This window comes from Charadrius vociferus, unplaced genomic scaffold, assembly GCF_000708025.1.
Source record: "Charadrius vociferus isolate BGI_N301 unplaced genomic scaffold, ASM70802v2 scaffold190, whole genome shotgun sequence".
NCBI classification, from domain to species: Eukaryota; Metazoa; Chordata; class Aves; order Charadriiformes; family Charadriidae; genus Charadrius; species Charadrius vociferus.
The window spans coordinates 1,647,308-1,664,105 of NW_009646608.1; the positions used below are offsets into that span (position 1 = coordinate 1,647,308).

General features: G+C 51.3%; 2 protein-coding genes across 2 annotated transcripts in view; both read right to left on the reverse strand.

Moving 5' to 3' along the window:
• Nucleotides 1–4,414, reverse strand: part of MTFMT (mitochondrial methionyl-tRNA formyltransferase) — a 10,668-nt gene extending 6,254 nt beyond the window's left edge. The window contains exon 1 of the mRNA XM_009887450.1: nucleotides 4,392–4,414. Within this exon, the coding sequence (XP_009885752.1) occupies nucleotides 4,392–4,414 (23 nt within the window). The remainder of the gene's footprint in view (nucleotides 1–4,391) is intronic.
• A 9,469-nt stretch (nucleotides 4,415–13,883) lies between these two features.
• Nucleotides 13,884–16,798, reverse strand: part of RASL12 (RAS-like, family 12) — a 3,888-nt gene continuing 973 nt past the window's right edge. The window contains exons 2-6 of the mRNA XM_009887461.1: nucleotides 16,745–16,796; nucleotides 16,587–16,643; nucleotides 15,400–15,473; nucleotides 15,127–15,317; nucleotides 13,884–14,268 (exon numbers count right to left, since the gene is read on the reverse strand). Coding sequence (XP_009885763.1) covers nucleotides 13,884–14,268; nucleotides 15,127–15,317; nucleotides 15,400–15,473; nucleotides 16,587–16,643; nucleotides 16,745–16,796 — 759 coding nt within the window. The remainder of the gene's footprint in view (nucleotides 14,269–15,126; nucleotides 15,318–15,399; nucleotides 15,474–16,586; nucleotides 16,644–16,744; nucleotides 16,797–16,798) is intronic.

Genomic DNA, 16,798 nt, shown 5'->3' on the forward strand with positions numbered 1-16,798 from the left:
TTCAGGGCGGCGTGTTACCCCGCGGGTAGCGCTTCTCGGGCCCGAGGCGCCGAGGGAAGGGGGAGCCGTCTCGGGGAGCGCAACCAGGCCTCTGCCTCAGCCCCGGTCTGGGCAGCGCACCCCGAGCGCGGCCTGCCGCCCCGGTTTGCCGTCTCTCCACAGCGTCGGTGCTGCCGCCCAAGGGAGCGCCTCCCGTGGCGGTGGAGCCGTAACCCTGCCCCGTATGACCGTGAAGCGGCCGCTTTGCCTCAGGGCGGAGATAACGCGGAAAAATGTCAGGGGCAGAAAGGGGTGTTGACACCGCAGCCACTGATTTTCTGCTGGCTGCAATGCAGCGTTTGATAAGCTGCTATCTGCGTCTGCCTTTCTGGACAGCTTTGTTTTAACAGTGATTATAATTTAAAGAATGCTTTTTTGTAAACTATGGGGTCAGGATAACCACTTAAAGAACTGTCTTCTCCCATAACATAAGAATGAAAATATTTTATCGTTCTACCAAGAACATTCTTTTCCCCCATGGGAAGATGGTTTATTTGTGTAGCTTTTCATTTAATGTAAATTACACACACAGATTCCCTGTGCATCTAAATCACAGTACATCTTACAGTCTTTGACACTAAGAATTTCTAAAACGTGGAATGTGAGAATGTGGAAACATTTCCTATATGCCAGTGAAAACATGTAAATTACTTGGAAATTGGATGACAGAATTTATGTCAGACAGATAGAGAAGGGAAGGATCAGTAAGGAAAGTGAAATTTTGTGCTGTGCTGAGCAGTGGTGTGCATATTCATTCCCCTTTTCATATCTGTTTTGCCCATCATTAGGGCTTTCTTCTCTCAAATGTGGAAGATGCCTCCATCTCCAGTAGTGGAAACAAAGGAAAACTAAGGAGAAAGTGCTTTTAATAGGTTAAAAAAAAAAAAGAGTCATGACATCCTACTGATGTGCCTATATTCCTGCACCCTGAGAAAAGGAGAATACACTACTAAAAAGCAAGGTAATTTCCTAGCTCAGAATCAGTGCATAAAAATCAATTGCTCCAGAAAACTTAATTTTCTATTAGTTGGGGAGCCTCCTGAAAATCCTCAGATCAGTCACATGCAGGACAGTGTTCCATTCCAGCCGCCTCATCTCGGGGTGCATAGGTGAAAGGATATAATAAAAAAAAACCCGAAGGATAAACAAGATGGTGACAAGGATGAAGGAGCAGCTTCTACTTGAGAAGAGATTAATGCAACCAGCAGAGTTCATCTTGGAAAGCAGATGGGGGAGGAAGGGCAGGCGAGCAGTCTGTCTTATCATAAATAGTATGGAGCTGGTAAACAGGGAACAATTAGTCGTTGCACAATAACTAAGTGATTACAGGCACTTAAGGGTATCAGGTGCCAAAAGAGAGGAAGCAGTGTTCCAGACAGTGTGTAATTTGACCACGTCTCTCAGATGCTAAAAAAATTTGACCACATAGTATCTCAGATGCTGAAAAATACTCATGGTTTCCAGAAGCAGACAGCGCAATGGCTGAAAGGCAGGCTGGAAGGAGACATCCTGTGTCGTGCAGGAGAATACCAGCTCTCAGGTCTTGGGTGAAACCCTGGATTTATCATCAACACTTCAGAAAGGCCAGGGAGGTACCATGAGTGTTTGGATGGCCCCAGTGCCACCCAAAAATTAGACCCTGGTATCTGGCTGCTTCTTGCTGTTAATTTCCAGGTATCGGATCTTGGCACGGAAAGCATTAAACGTGTCAGCACCACATCTGCACTGTGTGTGGAGCTTCACCTGCTGCTCGTCAGGGGACTTAAATGCTGGAGAGGGATTCTCAGTTCTGCCGGTAGTTAGGGCTCCTGGAAATACTGAAACTCCGTGCTGAGTTTTTGTCAGACTTAGGCATGAAGTAATTAATGTTTCATTTGCAGGGAGTTTATGAAGTGGACGTAAATTCACTCCAGTGTACTTGCTCCCAAGTAATTCATCCTCAGCTCTGATACAACTGTATAGTTCAAAGAGATTACAGCTATTATTTAGTATTATGCCTTGGACACAGTGTACATGAATTTTAACTGAAGATTTGCTTGGATGTAAATTTTTCCAGCAGAATGAAAGCAGCAATCTGATTGTTTCAAGAAAAAAAAAACAACCCCAAACCTCACAAATCTTGCTTTCCTGCTGCATTTGAACTCTGCTTTTGTACACGGAAAAAAAAAAAAAAGCCAACCCTGAATGATTAGTTATTCTGTAACCAGGCATTTCGGGTCAAAGACACAGAAGGGATCAAAAAAGATAAGCAAAATTGAAATGCCAAGGTCAGACAAGTTCTTCCTAAGAGCAGTGAAGACAAATCCGAGGAGGAAGCAGAACACAAATCAACATCCTATCTCCACTTTGCTTCCTAGCCAAAGACACTGAAAGTGTCTCCAAGAAGTAAAAAGATACCTCCTGTTAAAGGGTGCCAATGTTGTCAGGGGAAATATGAAATAAAACACAGCCATTGCTGAAGAGATTGCTCCTGAGCACATTCATGGTCCTGTGGAGAAGGAGAGGATTACTGGGTGCAATGGCCAACTCTAACCAGTGGGAAACGTTTTATTTCCACGCACATCACACTGAGTCCTAAAGGCATCTTGGCCACCTACCTGCATCCTGACACTATTTTTTGGGGGGGATATGGTGGGTGAAATAGGAACTGCTGTGCTGGTGCACTAAGGCTTGTCTGTGACCCACACCACGCCACCCCAGGGAGGTGAGTGGAGGTAGCCCGTCACTTCACCACTGGCTGTGGGACACTGGACTTGCAAGGGCTGCAGTAGGGCTTTGGGGGTCTCCCGTGTGAGAGGAGCTGTCGGACACCTCTTCTGCAAACAGCCCAAAGGCAGGGTGGGACCCAAACGGCCGCTGCAGAGCTGTAGAGCTGCCCGTGACTTCCCAGGGGCTGCAGGCACTCTGTCTCCTCTGATCAGGTTTCTTCACCTGCTTTCAGAGGCTTCAGTTGAGAGAAATGTGGGTTACATCGTCGTGCCCAGCTTCCACACAGCAGCTGGGAAATACTTTTTTTTTTTAATTGAAGTATAGATACATAAATAAAGCCATGGGGGAACCTTGGATGAAAGGAGACCTTCTGGGGCTTTGCAGTCACCCTCTTCCAGTTGCAGCCACCTCTTTACCATGGTTAGCATCTCCATCCCTCTACTCAGACATTGCGCTACATGGGCCAGGCATTTTCTCTGTGGCATTCTCAAGGGCAGCGAACCAGAGGATTTGGTTGTGTAGCTTGTGAGACCGCTTGTTGGCCTGTCACTGTACCGCTTCCCTGGCGATGGAAGGGGTCACAAGGACACTGTAGAAAAGCGTTCCCTAGTGTGATGGCACTTTTTAAATGATCCAACTTGAAATGAGGAGGAAAGACAGCACAATGTACAGCATGGTGTGATGTCCCACCTCGACCCACCTCCCCCAGCAGAGAGGAGCTCTTGTTTCCCAGAGGATGCATTTCTGAGTGAGAGTTCCCATCCAGTCCCTGCCAGGTTGACGCTGAATAGTAAAACATCTCTGTTTGGGGAGTATGTGTGTCTGCTGGGTGAAATTTCACAGGGACGGCCAGAGGAAGCTCTGAATCAGATGCGAGGTGGGATTCAAAAGATTAATCACACTGCAACACAGCTTCAATGCCAAAGACACTTTATTTCAAGCTTTGAAAACACCAAGAACAGAACAAACGTGGAGACTGTGCACATCTCCCATTAACCTTAAGCAAACCAGTGGTAGCCGTGTGCTCCAAGCCCATCACTGAGGGGTGTCCGGCTTGCTTCGCGGTATGCAGCTCCATCCATGGATCAGGTAGTTCAGGGAGGAGGAATCCTCCTTTCCAAATCTGGCAGGCACAAAAAGGCAGCACATCAGCCTTTTGACACTGCAAAGCCTTGTAGAAGTCAATTGGCTTAGCCAGCTGTCGCCAGTACCTGTGAAACAGGGATGGCAAAATCTCCAGGGGCGGCAAAATCTCTGATGGGTGATTTGTGCTTTGCCTGCAAAGTCAGCGGCTCTGGTAAGATGCTCTGAGAACCTTAGAATGACCGTTCACTGAAAAAAAAAAAAAGAGAAAAAAAAAAAGGCTAATAATCTGCTTTATCAGGACATGCTTCCTTTATGCAATGAGGACCAAGCCAGGCAGAGTGAACATTATCTTTTATTTTAACCCGGGTGTAACTTATTACTGAGTGTCATTCTACTCGGCACTCGGCATGCTCTTTTAATACTGATTATGCCAATAGCTTGAGCAAATAAGCTGGAAGTTCCTAAGGTTCTTTCTTTGGGAAAAGGTCATTCACCTCATACTGTAAATGGTCCCACTAAAGTGGTGTGTTTTTTTCAGAGGCTGGAGTGAACCTCACCTGTTGGACTGGCCTTCACACATGACTCAGGAGCAGAATGAATCACAGCTCGTAGCATAGCGAGAGTAGGAGGAAAGGCGACCTTGTTGCCGTAGTAAGTCGCTGACGGGTGCTCGGAGGAGACGTCTTCAGACAGCGGGGCTGAAAGAAGAAATGTAGCTTCCCCTCTGCTGGGAACTGCGTGTTTCTGGTGAGTTATTGGAGATTAACGGACATTCCTGGTGCACTAGCTGGTGGGTTAATTTATAGCTATCTGTAAAGAAGGGCTTATTTATTTATTTCAGTTAGAAAGCTCAGATTCTTGGGAATTTTTAGCAAAGGCTGTATGGCTTGTTTAAGGAGAGACTGAATGGCAAGTGAGAAGCAGGGTGGGATAACTCGCGTGTATAAACAGCCTGGAAAGCAGTCAAAGGAAAATATTTAATATAACTCAGATTTGCTCTTTAACTTTTGACTTTTCGAAGGTTGAAAAATAGTACAGACTGCCTTCTTGCTTTAATATTTTAAATAATAAATATTTTTCTTGTGTTCTTTAATTGAATTTGATCCTTAATGCAGCTTTATAAGCCAGCCTATCCATTTATATCTCTGTGGTGTGCCATTGTATATCCTGTATGAATCCCAAAGACAGGGCATCCCGCTTTTATAATGTATTTGGAACAGCTGATGCATTTTAACACAGTCAGTTAAGATAAGATAACCACCAGAGAGAGAGTCTGACAAGAGGAGACTATTTTACAGAGTCTGGGACATTGTAAGTGCATTACCCCATATTGTGTAGTGAGCAGAGTGTCCAGAGGGACTTTATCATCTTAACAGAAGCTGTACTTGATGGTCTTTCCAGAAGACTTTTTTCCCCATCTTTATTTATGTCAATATAGTAAGTATCTCAAGACTTCTCATTTGCAGAGTGAAGTCAACATTTGGCTTGGTATGGAGCCTTGAGTATTAGACCTCATAAAAACCAACATACAGAGCACATGGTAGTTTCCCTGGCTGGAAAGAGTCCACATGCAGCTGGGGATGTGTGTGTTTCCGCATAAGACAGGCCCCTCACCAGGTGATGCCAACCTTTAGAGCACTGATCCCTCAGCTCTGCCTTGTGTGTGTGGTGGGTCTCATATCTCCAGAGGCTTCCGTCAGGAGGAAGGATTTTATCATTTAAGTGCTGAGATTGATACGTAGACCGAAAAGCAGTCACTTGCCATTTTTCTGTACTTTCTTGAGATTTCCTATGATGCCACCAAAGTCCACAGATCCTGATTTTGAACAAGAGGATTTGGGACAGCATTGGTGAGTGACTCTTTCTTCCTGAAGTGCGCACAGCATATAAATTTTGCGGCTTTTGATGTGAAAATCCCATTTGCAAGAAGAAAGAAATTACGAAATTGTTCAGGTATAAATATAAACTCGAAATAACACAGGTAAAATGTTTCCTTGAGAGGTGCTGGCCTCTTTGTTCTCTCTGCCTCCTTCCATACAAGCATAAAATGCATGAGCTTTCTCTCATTTGAGCTTCATGTGTTGTACCCCAGCTGGGAAGCAACCTCAGAAGGGTCTGCAGCTGGGAAGCAATCTCAGAAGGGTCTGGAGTGTCTTCAGAGGGCTAGGAGACCAAAGCCCACAGCTTAGAGCTGTCTACAGCCTGGATCTAAGGGCTCATCCCCATCCAACCACAGCCAGAGTGACTGCTGAGACGTGCGGACAGGGGAGCAGAGAGAAGATGTCACCCACACTCTCTCAGCTTGTTTGGTGGAGCAGTGTTTGCCCACGCTGGGATGTGGGCAGAGGGGCAGAGCAGCTGTGCAGGGGAAGCTGGAGGAGATTACTTTAAAAATTTGTCTTTCAGGCTGGAAGATCCAAACTCTCCAGAGTGTGTCCAGCCCAATTGTGGGACTTACTGTTTCCTTACTGAGGAAACTGGTGGTGCAGGCAGTGTTCTAGATCCTGCTCAGGCTCTCCGCTGGGATAGATACACTGGCCTGAGAACACTTTGTTTTGTAGTTGTGATGGGTGAAACTTCCAAACTGGTTTGGTCAGTTTGATGTAGATGTAAAAGATCTTTAAAATAACAGGGTGTACCCTTAACATCTTTTACCTAATTTCCTGTTAAAGCATGATAAATATCCATTCCGCTACTGTATTGTACCTGAGATGTTCCAGCCTCTTGTGTCTGGTAGAGATTTGTTGACGCTGAAGACTTTATGAAGTAGTGAAGTACTTTTAGCAGCTTTCTAAGCATCCCTGCTGTGCACGGGAGCTTTAGTGCGGACACCAGGAGGTGGCCCACAAGTTATGAAACACCTCAGGAGAAAATCAGCAACATGCGTGTCAAATATTCCTGTTCCGGCAAATCATTAGACAGAAGCCTTGCACAGCAAGATTTAACACATTTGAGTGGCACGTCTTATTAGGGTGTAGCAGACTTGTAACTTGATTTCATCGGCACCAAGACTTTATTTCCTCCTTTCTGAGGAGAGATCCATGTGTATAAGCTAAAGCTTACCTGGATGGTAAGGTAATTGGCATACCTAACTGCAGGGAGCAGCTTTACCAATATTTTCTGAAATACAGAGTCAAATTGGACCACATACTTCAGAGTTCTGTCCTCAAAAAATTGCTAACAGGTGGTTTTCTGGCAGCAGGGAGCAAGCCTGCATGCCTGGTTGGCTATAAAATGTGAACTTTGAATTGTGAAGACATTGAGAAGGGGGGGAAAATAGTAGCAATCATTAGGTCTATAACCGATAGGACAAATGCTTCCCTGAGGAGTCAGCAGCGGTGGTGTTGACACGCCTGGCAAGGTGGAATATGCTTGTGAGCAATTTCCAGGGAACAGTTTCAGACAGTGCCAGGCCACACTACAAAGGCAGGTAAAAGTTGAGAGTATCACACAGTCGTAAAAGCCTACGTCTTCATATAATAATTAATGGCCTGTGGGGCCAGCGTGTCTGAGGGACGCGTGTGTGTTGTGGTGTCATTCACCTATGAGTGAGTGACGGTTCAGATGGGGACAGTGAATAGTGGCTGAGCAGTGGCCTGACCTAACCATCCCCAACTAACTCACAGCGGGCAGACGGGAAAGCCCTCTGCTCAGATCAGGTCCCTCCAAAGAAGAGGGTTGAAGAACTGAGTTGGACAAGCAGCCATAAAAACTGGATTGATGCCACTGACAAATGAGGGACTAAAGGTCAAGGAGGAGCTTTCTGCTTCCCTGAGGGATGGGAGATACCTTTGCCTCAACGGCAAGCCGGCTTTTCCTCTTGGAGCTGTGCCCTCCACTTCCTCATCTCCACGCCCTTATTCTACCATCCGTGGATTGGCAGCAGGTAGTCACTGTCCACGGAGTATGTGTTCCCTAAGGATCGTGGCAGGGGAGCAAGGAGGGAAGCAGCGGGGTTTGTTGGGGAGGGGCTGGCTCCCAGCAGCCAACCTCTCGTCTGCACAGGGTCACCGAGGCAAGGGGTCCCACTCCAGGCAGCAGCCCTGAGCCGGACCCACTCTGCTATCGCCTTAAAGGCTCTCAGGGTGTCTGCACCCTGTCCTGGCAGCTCAAACTCACATCTGCAGAAGAAAACAGGTGGCACGACTGCAGGGGGACATCAGGTCCCCTCTCCAAATACAGAGCTGGACCAGGGAGGGGAATCAGCATGAGCAGAAAGTCGTTTAAATGATCGTCAGTTCTGCTTGTGGTTTTGTCTCCTTTCATCTGCTGTAGACACTGGAGAAGAAACATGCTGGCCTGCTGTCTCCAGTCCCTCTGAGTAATAACTCGTATAACTTCAAGGGCTCCCACTGATAAAACCAGTGGCACTGCACAGTGGGAGCTAGCAGAGGATGCTGCGAGGTTATCCCTCACCTCTCATCTCTCTCTCTTTCCCAGGCATCTGTGCACTGAAGAAACACTGGTGAAGGCGTGCTCCATTCCAGCTGCACATACAAATATGAAGTTCTTCTGGATAATCCCATTTTTCCTGCTGCAAGGTAGAGTCTTGGCTTAGAGGATAATAGTGTGGGTGAAGTAGGTCACACGTGCTGAGGCTGTGCCTCTTCACAGGCTCTCACCGACACCAGGCTCAGCAGGGGTTACAGCAAGGCATTGTCCGCAGGGCAGGTTTGTGGGAGCTCAGTGTACACGTGCAGGAGTTTCCAGTGTTGGTGTATGACCTTATGAACCTCACTGGCTGAGGGCAAACATACAGATAGTATTATGGCAAAGGTCCTTTCCAACCTAAACCGTTCTATGAAATGCATGCACTAAAGACCTTAACTTTCTGGAAATACGGTTTGTTCCTCTCCGTGGGCCTCAGTATACACCAGCAGCAGCCTGGCTCAACCATGGAGAAAGTTGCACCCGCAGCACTGTTGGAATCTCTTTGACACCAAGGAAGACACTTAACTCACGGACATTTGATTTTTTCCCAATATCAATGTATGTTGGGACTGTCTGCACCTCTGCTGTGCAGATGGATGTTCCAGCTGACACCTTAAGGTTAGGCAGCCAAACTGGAAAGACCTAAGCCCCAGGGCCTTCCCTCTCTGGTTCCCCAGAAACAGAGACACTGGAGGCAGTTCCTAGTTCATCCAGCTGAAGCAGGACATCAAGATGTCTGTCCCCAGAGGCAAAGCAGAAGCAATGAGCAATGAGGCTCACCAAAGGGTCTGAGCCTTCTCTGTCACTTGGAACAAACCAAGAGAGCAGTCTCCCACCTCCCAGGATTGGCAGGAAGGGGCTAAGCATGGGCCAGGCTGCGCGGCGCTGCGGGCTGGCATCAGCCAGCACACCAAGGGGCCCAGCAGGGCTCAAGTCCAGGACAGGACCTTACCGTCATCTCTGCTCCGGGGAACAGCTACACATACCGTTTCAAACAGAGCTCTGCAGTAGTCTCAAGGGCAAGTCTAGCTGAGCTTCCCAGGACCCACCAAAAAGGATGTGCTCGAGCCATATTTGCTGAGAAGCGTGGGTTAGGGAAAGCTCAGCTGTTAGCCCAGCAGCCCTGGCGGAGAGAAGCTGGACTGGAGGCAGTTTGCCTCTTGAATGCCTTTTCCCCTACGCTCATTTCCTAGTTCCAGAATTGGGTGTCATTCCCATCTGCCCTATACACTCTGTGTGCGTTTATGTCCTGTGCTTAGGGGGTGACCACACTCATATGCCGGTTTCTTTGCAGACACTGAAGCTTTTCTGATGAAAAATGCTAAAGTCAAGCAGTGTTTACAAGCCAGCCCGATGAATGGGAGTTTACGACTGGAGGACTGTAATCCAGAGTCAGATTTCCAGGACTGGTCTTGGCAAGGCAATTTTTTGATGAATCACGGCACGCAGAGCTGCCTCTCCGTGGTGGGGGCCGACAGAGTGCAGACAAGTCTCTGCAGCAGCGCGGGCTACATGAGCTGGGACTGCTCGAATTCGCTGCTCTCTCCTCTGGGTAGCAGCCAGGGCTTCCTGGTGGCAAACAGGAAAGGAGTCGCTCTCAATAACGTGAGAGGCCCCAGGGCCCAATGGCAAGGTGTTGCGGACAGGAGCGTGTGCGAGGAGAAAGCAGGTAAGTGCCACGTGCTCAGGGACGGGTGGTACACACACACACACGCTGCTGGGGAGAGTGTGGAAAGGCGCAGTCAGCGTCCTGGGGTCTTTCCAACCCTGCGTGACCCACCATAACAGGATCTGCAGCGCGAGCTGGAAACACACTCCACTTCTCGGTGCATGAAATAGGGCTGTGCCCTCGTGGCTGTGTTCTGCCTGCCTGGAGGGATGTGCTGGGCAACCCTGGGAGCCAAGGGGAAGGCTATTTCTGGCCCGAGGTATTGCAGTGGGCGAGCATTTCATCTTTCTGCTCTTTTCCTCCACAGCCAGCGCAGATCAAGACAGGTACTTCACTGCAGCCCTCGCCAGCACACACGGGTATGACCACACAGCAGGCAACATGACCCTTGCGCTGGGTATAGATCAAGTCGAGCTGGAGCAGCTGCTCTGGTTCTTCCGCAGAGAAGACCGTAAGTCCCATTGGCATTCCCGGGTTGAGAGTTGAAACAGAGAAACACAGTCCTTGGCTGTTAACCCTCCTGCCTAATGGAGGTGCCCAAGGGAATTACCTGAGGAGGTGATTTACCCCAGATAACTAAACCCTCAGTCCGACCTCCAGAAGAATCAGGCCATGGGGGAAGACAGGCATGAGGCTTTGCTGAGGTAGCGTCTCCTCCCAGAGGGGGGTTCAGCCTCTTTCCAGGCATAGCCTGCCAAGAGATCAAAGGTCTGGGATGACCAGTGGTTTTGGCAGGGTGGAGGGAGCAGATCGATATGAGCAGGTCAGCGCCCCGAGATTCAACGTCAGAGCCACAAAAATCAAGGACGGAGCATCTGCTGCCATCTGTGCTGCTCACCCCAGCTGGTGTTTGGGGTCAAAATCTGCCTGCCTGAGTGGGGCAGCAGAGACAAAAGCTGCAGAGCGGAGAGGGGCCCTTCTAGCAGTGCTCATGGTGGGATGCTGCCGCTCTCAGCCTTGCTCCCACCCTCAGGCACAGCTGCTCCCAGCAGGGTTGAAAAGCCATGTGAGGCAGACGTGGTCAGCGTGAGAGATACAGAGCCTGAGGCAGGGGTGGGAGAGGCAGAAAGCAGTTGTGTAAGTCAGTCTCTTGCCCAGGGAAGGAGAGTTGGCTGAGATTATACCCAAAAATGTGACCTGGGTACTCTGCTTAGGGTGCTGAGCTGGACACCAGCACCTCTGCCCTCATCCTGCAGCCAAGCCATGGCACTCTGAGCTGGGGAGCCTCCGAAAACGCCCGGCCGAGCTCTGCAGGCCATGGCGCTCTGTGCATGCTAACACTGCCTCTCCGTGTTTTCCCTCAGCGTCAACGTGGAATTACTCCGTCCTCGCGCTTTCCTTCGTGGCTATGATTTTGGGTCTTACCCTCCTGTCCATTAACATTGTGCGAAACAGGTGAGTCAGGAAAATTTGGGGGTCTTTTGGTGAGTGGCGGTGCGGTGAGACCCCCCCCAGGCAGACAGACGTGGGTTTGGCAGGGCAGGGCATCACGCTGAGACGCAGGGCAGGAACAAGCCCCGAGTGTTGGGCAGAAGAGCAAAAGTAAACTCCCTTTAAACTGTGCTTTACTGTAAAACCTTGCCTGACTCCCTGCCCTCTTTGTGTGTCACTTGGAACGAGCCACTTCTCCGGGCCCTGCCTCGTCACCAGTAAAGCATCTGCAACAGCTCTGCCCAGCCCAGTGGGGCTGTCGGGAGGGAAGTGACGTTAAATGTGTGGTGTGAGGTGCTCTCCCATGTGTACAGGGGCATACAGGCGCTCTGGAGCAGGACTCCCCAGCCTTTCCCCATCTGCCTTCCCACGATGGTCCCCTGGGCCATACTTCTGCACAACAGCCCTGCAGCTGAGAAGCAACTCGCTGTCTTCCACAGCAAGAAAACTTACATCTGGGTTAGAGCTTTAATCTTAAAAGGAGAGAAAAAGAGCTGATGTTACAAGTCAGCCGAGCTCTCGTTTTAACGATGGCTTGCTGGCTGTCACTGCCCCGCTTTGGGCGATGTGGTGCGCTGTGTGTTCTCCAAGTGTAAACCCCGCGGCTGTGAGCACTCAAACACTTCAGACCACTTACCTGACACAATGCAGCTGGCGGGGTTTGCCCGTGAACAGCTAATGTGTTCCCAGGGCCAGGGTGCCAAGAGGTGGATGTAACCATCACCGTGGGTAGATCCCTGCCCCCGGATGCGGGCTGGGCTTGCTGCTTCACTCCGTGTTCCTTCTTATGCCTTCCCTGCAGGAAAAGGAAGATCCACATGTATAGCGAAGCAGAGCAAGCCACCCATCAGGCTGAGCTGGACGCCAAGCAAGCCCTGATGCCTGTGCAGGAATACAGCCCAGTCGAACCGCGAAAGCAGGAGCCGGTGCTCCAGGGGCAGAGATCAGGAGAAGTGGTGGTCCAGTGGAAGGACGGGACCATCACGTCTCTGTACACAGAGAGGTCTGAGGATGCCATATAACGGCAGCTGAAGTCAAACCATTTAGGCCCTAAGGAATGTATCAGAATGTCTCGATTCGTAGTGATGGAAGTTTAAAAATGCAGTTTAGCCTGGGGAAACAAAAGAGAGAGAAAAAGAAAGCTGGAGAGCTGCACCTGCAGAAGTGGCTCTGGACTCAAGGCAAACCCGTGCCCCCCCCGTTTCAGCTCCCGGCTGGCTGGTCTTCACCCGCTGCGCTCGTCTTCTCTCCTGCACCAGCTTCGCCCCCTCCCTCAGCTGCCGCCTGCCTCCAGCCATAATGGGCAGGAGCTGAGGCTGGGTGAGAGGCAGGAGGTGGGAGTTGGGAGGTGGGAGATGAGAGGCCGGAGTTGGGAGGCTTTTCCCGCGGTCAGCCAGGGAACGTGCTGTCACATCCCATCAGGAAAACAGCCACACTGAAGCAGAAGCGCTTTTGTTCTTTTCAGAAATCCTCTTTATTAAAATATTTTCCAAAGTGGTTGATATCGAATCTCTCTCTCCATCAGTAAGGTCATATATATATATATATGTATGTATGTACAAATATACACGTGGATATTTTACTCCGCAGAGTAGCTGCAACTCCAGGGAGAAGCAGAACATTTCACCTGATGCAGCAAATGAAACCGAACGCGCAGCCCTTGGCCCTGACTTGGGCGCAGGTGGAGTGTGGTCTGCTTTAGGATTCACTTCTCACCCTTCACCGGGCACATGTGGAAGCCATGAAATAATTTAAGACATTTTGGGAAATACATCAGTCTTTTAAACAAAGGCTTTTCAGAGCCTGTCCTCATCAGTGAAGCATCTCTCCTTGAAAAGCCTTTGAAAATGAATACTATAGTGTAAAAGTTAGTTAAAAAAACAGCTATTTTGGTATGACTTATTTCCATGCATGGAAATCAGTCAGGACACCTGAGGCCTTTAGTTGGTTGAAACAATATCTGCACCTTTCTTGTTCAGATTAAAAAAAAATAATTAAAAATTCCTCCTACTTATTGCTCAGTGAGGGGACCTATGAGATGGATGAGATGGGTGCCTCCGTGCCTGATTAATGATTAATTCCCCCCTCCTGGGGTCCCATTGCTGTCTGCCAGGCCCCCAAGCTGGGCGGGGGGCCCTGGGGACAGCCCTCGTCCTCCTGGCGATGCCCTCGGCTCCAGCTGCTCCGGGAACCGCCTGGGTCCGCACGGGAAGCGGGGCTGGCCCCCGGTGCCGATGGCAAGACAGGCTGCAAACACCGCGGCAGTGCTCAGCCAGGGGGGTAAAAGCCAGAACGGGGGCAGGCAGAGTGATGCCACAGCCAATTTCGGACTCTCGGCACGCTGCCTGCTCTCTGAATTGCCACTGCAGGTTTTGCCCCGGCGCAGAAAGTGCTGCCACTCTCTGCCAGCAGTTGCTGCGGTGCCCGTGACTCCATCACAGATGGTCTCAGCCCTTGCGGAGCTGGGGGACGGGGTTTTTTTTTTCACCACCCACTCCGCAGCCCACAAGGACGCTTCCTAAAATATCTTGAAGCCTTTCAGCAAGGTGAGCGTGGGAGCTTTCCTCTTGCTCTGAGCCCGCGAGGACTTGACGGTGACCAGCTTGGCCTGGGCCACCGAGGGGATCTCCTTGTAGTTGACGGTGGAGAGGGTGTTGAAGGTGCAGCTGGCCAAGCCGTGGTGGGTGGGCAGGGTGACCGGCGTGGCCACCGGCAGGCAGGAACGCTCCTCAGTGATGAAGAGTGGTCGGACGGGCAGGCTCCGCTCCGCCTGGCGCCGTACCTCCCGCACGGCTTCGTGGAAAACGTGCTGCACCCCCGCGAAGTCCTGGCACGCTGACACCTCGTAGAAGAGGCACCCGAACCTGCTCGCCAGGGACATCCCTTCAGCTGCGGGCACCTGCCTGGCGGGAGCAGAGCGGATGGCTGCAGCATCCCTTGGGGTGCTGCAGCATGTCTTCACCGTGGGGACCCACCCAAAAAGGGGTGCAAGCTGGGAGCAACGGACCCTGCATCCCACTGAGCGCCGGAGCAGCACCTGCTTGTCCCCCCTCCTGGGACAAGCAGGGGACATGAGTCCAAAAGAGTTTTGCTTTTCCCGAAATCCTGGAGCAATGGGCTGTGCAGGTCCCTGGGGAATCATGCAACATCCCGTGCTGGGGATGTGCGCCAGGGACACGGGGGGCTGGATGCCATGGCAGCGCACTGGGAAGCGGGGAGGAGATGGGGCAGGTCTTCACCGTGGGGACAGGGAAGCCTCCGTGCTGGGGGCCCGGGGGGGCTCAGCAATGCGTGGAGGGACGGGGGGGGTGGTGTTCAGCAATGCGCATGACTCAAGGACCCGTGGGACCAACGCTCAGCACAACCCCAGAGCGGCACAAAAGGCCAGAAAAACACACCGGGGACATCCAGTCCTGGCAGCGGAGATGGGGTGAAAAAGGGCTCCAGGGAAAGGGCACATCCAGAGGCGAGTGAAGAGCTGGAGCGGGCTCAAGCCCTGCCCGGCAATGGTGACGCTGCCTTACACGCAGCCAAAAAGCATCCCACTGAAAATATCAACGGGCTCAAAATAAGCACATCAACCCCTGGGCAGGAGAGCAGGAACCTCTGAGATGTGGGAGGACGTGGCGAATACCAGCAGAGGTGGAAATAACCACAAAAAAAAAATCAGATTCGGGGTTTGCATCCCAGCCGGAGGGATGGGGGGGTGAACTGTGAGCTCTCCCCTACTGGGAAAGACAGCCTTGCCCCATGCCCAATACCTGTACTGCTCCATGTCCAGCTTGTTGCCCAGCAGGAGCACGGGGCAGCGGCGCTGGCAGCCTCTGGCGTGCAGGGCGAGGACCTCCAGGTAGCGCTGACAGCCCTCGAAGCTCTTCCTATCGTTGATGCTGTAGACGACGAGGAAGGCGCTGGCCCAGTGCAGGTAGCGCTCGCAGTTCCCGGGGCCATCCTGGGGGCGAGAGGAGCAGCTGAGCTGTGGTCCAGCTACTTTACACTGGGTATTTGGCACCAGCAGTGCTCCGGTGCCTCACCTGGTCGGCGGTGTCCATCACTTTCAGCAGCACGGGCTGCTGGTCCACCAGCTCCTCCGAGGAGTAGGTGTCCTCTGCAAGGAGAAGGGTGGTTGTGAGGATGGGGTGGGGTGTCCTGTCTTCTCCAAAGCCAAGAAAAGCCCTGCATGCTTGGAGCGCCGTGGAAAAAGCTCATCCCCTAGTGAGGAGCATCCTCCACTGGCACCTCCCAGCTCGCTCCTTCGAGGCAACATTATTTTGGGGGGGGTGGTGGTGATGCCGCTGGGTGAGCCCAGCTGGGAGCAGTTATTTCCCCCTGCATGCCGCAAGCGTGGGCTCCCGCAGGAGAAGGAGCCCAACGCGGCAATTGCTTCGCACAGGGCTCAGCCCTTATCTAAATGCCGTGACCCGGCGAGATAAAGCGAGCTGGGGGCTCGACACTGGGGCTGTTTCCCAATAAATCAGGCAAAAGGAGCACCCCTTTCTTTTTGGAAGGAGAGCAGGCAGGGAGAGCCGCTGAGCCGTTCCCCTGGGAGAAAGATGCCCTCGCTGGGCCAGGTCCTAACGGATGCGTTTCGGAAAGGTTTTGACGTGGGAAGATGAAACCACATTCCCAAAAAAGACCCGAGAAGGAAAGGATTTATCCTTCTTTCCTAAGAGTCGCTGAGTTATTAGGGGCTGGAGTCGGTTCCTGGACAAGGTCCATATCTTCCTAATGTCCCTGATAAATCATTTATGGTTCTTCCCCGCGCCCTGGAGTCAGGCCTAGGAAAATAGTTATTAATTACTCAAATGAGTGGGAAAAAAATGCCCAGAACCACTCACTGCAAAGCGCAGCCCCCACTCTGTGGCCCGCACTCACTGCCCCAGCCCTTCCCCTGCCCGACACCCCCAGGAGCGAGCAGGAGGCACGAGATGCTCCTGAAGGACCCCCAATAATTAGGCTTTTAGTTTCTTTGGGGCAATGTGAGAAGCCGACATTCCTCCGTGGGACATACCCACAGAGAGAGAGTTGCTTTCACGTCTGTTTTTACAGGCGGGTTTGGGTCAAATCCAGCCCTTCTGTTGTTTTTCATGTCATTTTGAATGGGATTTTTTTTCCCCCCTTAAATACCATATTCGTGGGAAATGCAGGAGATGGGAAGGATGCTTCATGGGAGCTCGTGGAAGACAACTGGGGGGAAACACCCGCGGAGAAAGCATCTTACCCAAGTTCGGATCATATTCGCTTATGAACCTCTTGGTCAGAAACTTCACGGTCAGGGCTGCAGGAGGTGAAAGAGGCGGGTGAGGTGGGTGTCCCCCCATGGCACCAGCACCCCCCCGATGCCCGACCACCCCCGTGGCAGCAGGGCACCCATCTCACCTGACTTGCCGGCCCCTCGGCACCCCAGGATGGCCACGTTACACTCGGCGAGGG